At 40.9% G+C, this 6,286-nt stretch overlaps 1 protein-coding gene across 1 annotated transcript in view; it reads right to left on the bottom strand.

The window, feature by feature from the left end:
• The window catches only part of PRKCA (protein kinase C alpha), a 276,998-nt gene extending 271,619 nt beyond the window's left edge, over positions 1-5,379 (bottom strand). The window contains 2 exon segments of the mRNA XM_006776670.2: positions 3,936-3,967; positions 5,282-5,379. Of these exon segments, the coding sequence (XP_006776733.1) occupies positions 3,936-3,967; positions 5,282-5,337 (88 nt within the window). The 5' untranslated portion in view covers positions 5,338-5,379.
• Positions 5,380-6,286: the final 907 nt, after the last annotated feature.

Genomic DNA, 6,286 nt, shown 5'->3' with positions numbered 1-6,286 from the left:
GGTTGAAACACTCAGAGGGCAGTAAATCATTTCACCAAAAAATTAGAAAAGGAAACTGGGATGTCAAATTCATCCTCAAAATTATGCATATTTATTAGGTTTCCACCGCCTCGTAGGAAGAATAAGCACTCATATGCTACATCAGCTTATGGGTGGGGATGTGTGACTAAAACAATAAAACACTTTCACTTAATGTACTAAGTACAATTCCGAAAGCCATGCATCAGAAATCATTGCACGACAAGTATATAGCATCAAATGGAAATACCCAACACTAGTTTTGCCCATGTGTCCCATTTCTAGCAAGTATTAATGCATCTTTGTGGGGGTGGGGGAACTACTGAAAAGAAAAGCAGAGGGATTTTTGTGTTTCTTTTAGATTTTTTATTGATTTTGAGAGAGAGAGAGAGAGAGAGAAGGTAAGAGGGAAACATTGATGTGAGAGTGCAACATCCATTGGCTGCTTCTCATATGGCCTCTACTGGGGATTGAGCCCAAAACCTGATCATATGCCCTGACTAGGAATTGAACGAACAACCTTTTGCTGCATGAGATGATGCTCCAACCAACCTAGCCAAATGGGCCAGGGCGAAACGCAATTTTAACTGCCCACCACCACTGCAGTTTTCCATATTTTAGGTATTATTGACAATTTCATCTTCAAATCTGAAACAATGCTTTGATCTGACCTCAGTGTAAAACGTTCAAATTACACTCACTCTTCCATGGGCCTGTCTTTTTGGCACTCTATAGATAACACCAAGAGTTCATCTATGGTTAGCACAGCTTCTAATCCGGGGTAACCAATGAAAAGTGCGGTGCCAAGAGGCTGACCCATGTTTTGAAGAGGAAGGATGGAAAATCCTGATATCAGGTGGGTACCAGGCTTATAGGGGGAGAGGGGTGGTCAGAATCACTTTGTAAATTACATAAATGTCTAACCACTATGCAGTACACGTGAAACAAATAAAACACTGAATGTCAACTGTAATTGAAAATGGAAAAAAAAAAATTGGGATCAATTTTAAAAATCAATGGCCTATGTGAGTTCAGGGGTGGCCAACCCCATATATAGGAAGGACAAATGCTCTGTTAAAGGGGCCAACCTCATGTTCCACCCAACTTGGACCTCAGCCCATTCCTATCTCCTGGCACTTGGTGCCTGCACTTCTTGGCTCTCAGACCCTGCATTCTGATTAGAATAACTACACATTCTTTTCTGAAAAGCTGCCAACTCAATCCCCGTTCTGTTAAAGGTCACCCTCCCTTTCACTGGCTTGATTTTCTGGAATTCCTCACCTTGTGTGGCCAAGGGGGACTCATTCTTTATTCTTCCTCTTCCCTCGAACATCTCATTTCATTCTTAGAGGAGGAACATAAAACACCACCCTGCTCAGGTGAGCTGATGGAAACAGCTACCCCGAAGCAGGCCTTCACAATGGAATGTCCTCAGCAAAGGCGAAGGGAAGCTGCTTTTAACCCTTAACTCCTAAAAAATGCGGAGTTTCGGGGAGAGACACAGGTAAGCACAATGTTTGGTATAATCTTAATAGGGAAAAGGCTCAAGATTCAAAAGTGCTTCCCATGCCCGGCTGATGTGGCTCAGTGGTTGAATGTTGACCCATGCATCACCCAAGAGGTCACCGGGTTCAATTCCCAGTCAGGTACATGCCTGAGTTGTGGGCTTGATCCCTAGTAGGGGGTGTGCAGAAGGTAGCCAATCGATGATGCTTTCTCATCATTGATGTTCTAGCCTTCTCTCCCTCTCCCTTTCTCTCTCTGAAATCAATAAAACATTTTTTAAAAATTTTTAGATGTATACACACAAACTTCTATGTGTCTATTGTAGAAATACCTACACAAGTATCCAAGGATATTATCAACAACAATATTTGTACTGTTAAGAACTTAGAAACAATTAAAATACCCATCAAGAGAGATATGGGTGAGTAAACCTGATTATATCTGCACAGGCAATCACTACACAAAGGTAGAACTGATGTACTGACATGGAAGGGTATCCACCATATACTGCTGAGTGAACAAACTAAGTTGCAGAATGATTAAAAATTTGATCACTTTTTAAAACACTAAATGAATGGTTGTCTTAAACAGAAGTTATCACTGAGGGTGGAAAGGGAGAAAAGAATACAATTTTATTTTTATAATGTGTTCACAATTTTTGTGACTAGCACTATCATAATTCGGGTTAAAGGGAGTTATGCTGAGACTATGAATCTGCTAAGTCACCAAAAGTTCAACAGATCCTCTGTGAGGGGAGGAAACTCAGGTTCCCCATTGTGGACCAATAATGCAGCCATTCTTCGATTTTACCAATAAAATTTGCTCTCAAGAGCAAGTCTAAAAGGGACCAACTTGACCCAGAGTTCTTTATATGAAGAAAATCATAGTTTTTAAAATAACATACCCACTTTCTACTAGTTATTATTTAGAAAACTTAGTAAATATTTTTTCTTACAGGTTTCCATAGGTCCCCACCCAAACACATTACCAACAATAACCCATGTGATCCACCTTAGCTCACGGTCACAATTCACATCTTTAAGCTTCCTCACATCATGTTCCAGTGGGGGCCCAACCACTGCCTCAGAAGCTCAGGTCCACCACTTGGGAGATGGAAAGGATTACACCTTCATCTTTTATGAAGATACTGGTGCAACACAACTTTCTCTTTAGTCTCTTTTTTTAAAGGAATATCCCTTGATTTCCTAATGTAACTCTCAAAAGGATTTATTTGATAGGGGTTTTAAGCACATTGTGAAGAAAGGTCAAGTATTAACCACACCATAAAATGCTCACACCTAAAATCTTTGAAAAATGCACAGGCTGAGGCACAAGTAGACTTACAGTTACTTGTATGGAAAATACAATACTTAATAATACAAGAATAAACTGTTTCCTGTACTTTCAACTGTGAACCTACTTTTGCCCTACCCTGCATATATAAAAAAAAAAAAAGTTCACCAATTTGCAGAAGTTTTTAAATGTAATCAGTTTACTAGCACAACTTTTTGGAAAGATACAGAAAATACAGTCTTCTCTCTCTCTCTCCTGCACTAAATATTAAACAGTGTTCGGATAATATTTTCCAGGCTAGAATGTACTTTCCACTTGCCCTAATAATAAACCTATGCCCAGATGGGAAATGTAACCAGCACTGAATAAACATAATATAGACAGTGAGCAGGAGAGCCAGAAGGTAGGCTAATAAAACCTGGGATGCCTTCACAAACTACAAAATGCTTTTTTAAAAAACCACAACATAAACAAATAGAATGGAGAGATTAAAAAGTTATATACTTTACATGTGTGAAATCAGAGATTTCTTTCTGTAATGGACAGTATCATATATTGTCACAGATTTAAGCTGAAGGAAAAACGTGCCATGTGTCACAGCACACAGTCATGATCCAATCATCTACCCAACTTTAAATTAACCTGCAAACTTTGTTCTAGGTGACTATCACTAATCAAATAACAAACAACTTCCTAGTATAATGTGTGCCCTAAAATTAGGAGTCCAACTCAATGCAATGGGTAAGAGATGAACCAAAACGGATGAAGAACAAGAAAAGCCACAGGATTGCAAAGCGATTTCCATTTTTTTTTTTTTCTGAACACCCACACGAAGACAGCAGTTTCTGACAAGAATGTTCTTGGCGAAAGATAAAATTACAGGAAGGTTTTGGTGGTGTGTGTGTGTTTTTTTTTTTTTTTTCAATGAGAAAAAGGCAGCTCTATATGTAGACTACTAGGCAATACTGCATGATGTTTATTTAAGGCCCGCATTTACAGCCCTCATATTTTGAATATATCTAAATAACTTTTTTTTGGATGACAAAGAAAATACAGCCCCTGTTTGGAATGCCAATTTCATGTTGTGCTTGAAAAGGAAAGAAAACATGGCAGCTTACCTTGGCACTGGAAACCTTGTTTCCCAAACCCCCTGAAAAACAGAAACAAGAACAAAATATCTTAACATATTTTGTGCTGGAGGCCACATTTTAAGCCAGTTATGTGACAAAGTATTCTACAGCGTTAAAGGTATGTACATAAAACCCAATGATTTACTTGGGAAAACATGCCTACATAGCTCAAAGGACTGCGCAAATTCAACTTGGAAAAAATCTCTCTGGCCTCTCAGGGCTCACTGGACTATTCCCATGTATCCAGCCAGATTCTCTCCAAAATTTTACACTGTTACCAACACTTAAATTTCAACACAAGCACATAATTGTACATTCAAAGCAGTTGGCCACAACATTCAAGTAACATAAAAGGACCTTATGATGAAGGGAAAAAAAAGTCAAAGTGCCTTAATTTGGTCCCTAAAGACCAACTGAAAAAAAATTTTTTTCTCCCTAAAGACAGCTAAAAAGTGGTTTCTTCATTTGTTATGAATTTATTTAAAATGTTATTTGTCTAGAAATTACCAAACAGCACCACTCTTTTATTAAATGTTGGCTTAAAGGAGCCAGGTCTTACAAAGCATTCCTCTTGTCTGCACTTAACATTATGATCTAATTTTTACTAAGAACCAAGAGCATTTGAAACACATATGGAGGCTATGTTGTTTTTGTAAAGAATTTACTCCCCAACTGGAGAACCTTGACATGGGCGTTAAATTACCAACAGGGTGCCAACTAATGATGAACTGAATTTTTTTTCAGAAGGTGATTGGTCCTAATCTCTTGCTTTACGTAGCTTTTTACATTTACAAAACACGTCATATATTTTTATAATTAACTTAGTCATGCCCACCCCCCCACCACACACACACAAAATACTTGAAACCCAAACACTTAGTTTAAGTTACCAGTGCTTGAAGATTTAAATAAAACTCAAATCGAGGACCCAGAGAAACACTGAAAAATGAAAACCATGGCTAGACAAGCCTGGTGATCATTATCCTGCAACCTCCACGTGGCAGCTTTACAGCTGAGTGGAGAAACATTGCTGGGGTTCGGGGGTTGGGGGGGGGGCGCGGACAGAGGTTGACCTTCATTTTCCACTTCACCTTAGACCTGGTGACCTGACTCCCACATCAGGTCACCAGGGGCTAATTCTCCAGGGCAGCTGGTAGTGGAAAAACATTTGCTAGCCTGGGTATGTATGTTGTAGACCCTTTCCTAACTTACCTACCTATCCTGCAGAAGTCACCAGCAGCCTGGCTGTTCCCTTTTAATGGGATTTCACATTAAATATCCTCTTTCCCCTGATGCTCCAAGAACTTATTTTAAATGGCCTTATCTACAATTACCTACTCCTTTGAGAGCAATTGCTTCGTAGGCTGACTACACAATGGAAATCATTCATAGAGGTGGCTGTGCTTTTCGTAAAAGCGTACTTTTGAGCAGATTTCTAAAAAGAAAAGGAGAAATGAAGCACCTTAGCACCACATTTGTGGGGTTCGCCCTTTGAGATGTTTTTCCCACACGGGATGGATTCACACAGAGCCACCCATCCTGCTCTCCAGGGCACCAGCAAGATACAGCCAGCTGGCGGCGGGGCACACTCCGTGGCACTGTCACTCCTTTGGGAGGGCAGAGCTAAGGAACCCCAGCCACGGCTCTGACTTGGGGGCCTTGGGAAGCTACCCATGCACAAGCCACAGAAAGGGCAGGGTGTCCGGCAACCTAGGGGGGAAACCAACAAAAACCTGCAGCTCCTCAAACTGCAGAGCTGGAGTTCCCTTAATTCCTGCTTTCTAAACTTTTGAGTTTCTTTCTTTCTTTTTTTTTAAGGGGGCAAGGGAGGGGGAGGGAAAGGTCACCAATCTTTCCAGAATCGGCTAAAAGGAAGCTGTAATTATCTCACCAATAAAGAGCACATACAATTTCACCTGGTTTTACAGGTTTCAGAGGCCCCTCAAGCCCATCCATTTACCAGTGCCTCCCAAACCCCTCACCTCCCCCACCCCGAGTTAAGAATAGCTGAGGACACTGGAAATTACCTGCACTCTGACACCTTTAGCCCTTACAGTATTTTTCTTAAATAAGGCTGCTGTCCTCATCGACAGGGTTACGGGTCTAATCTGGTGTTGACAGGGTCTATTTTAAATGACTCCCTCTGTCCTTCTGCCTTTTGCCGGCTGTTTTAGTCCCCACCCCCTCCCCCACTGCCAGCTTTCAACAGTTTGTTGCCTCGTCTGTCTTTGGGCTCGCCCAGCAAAGTCAAAACCTTTCCGTGCCCAGTAGATACAAGCTACAGTAGGCAGCGACCCAAGGCTCCAGCGGAGTCCACGCCCGCTGGGAAACATACAATA

The sequence above is a fragment of the Myotis davidii genome, unplaced genomic scaffold (genome assembly GCF_000327345.1).
Source record: "Myotis davidii unplaced genomic scaffold, ASM32734v1 scaffold69, whole genome shotgun sequence".
In the NCBI taxonomy this organism is placed as follows: Eukaryota; Metazoa; Chordata; class Mammalia; order Chiroptera; family Vespertilionidae; genus Myotis; species Myotis davidii.
Note: the sequence above shows the minus strand (reverse complement) of the source record. Positions and strands in the feature narration are given on the sequence as shown.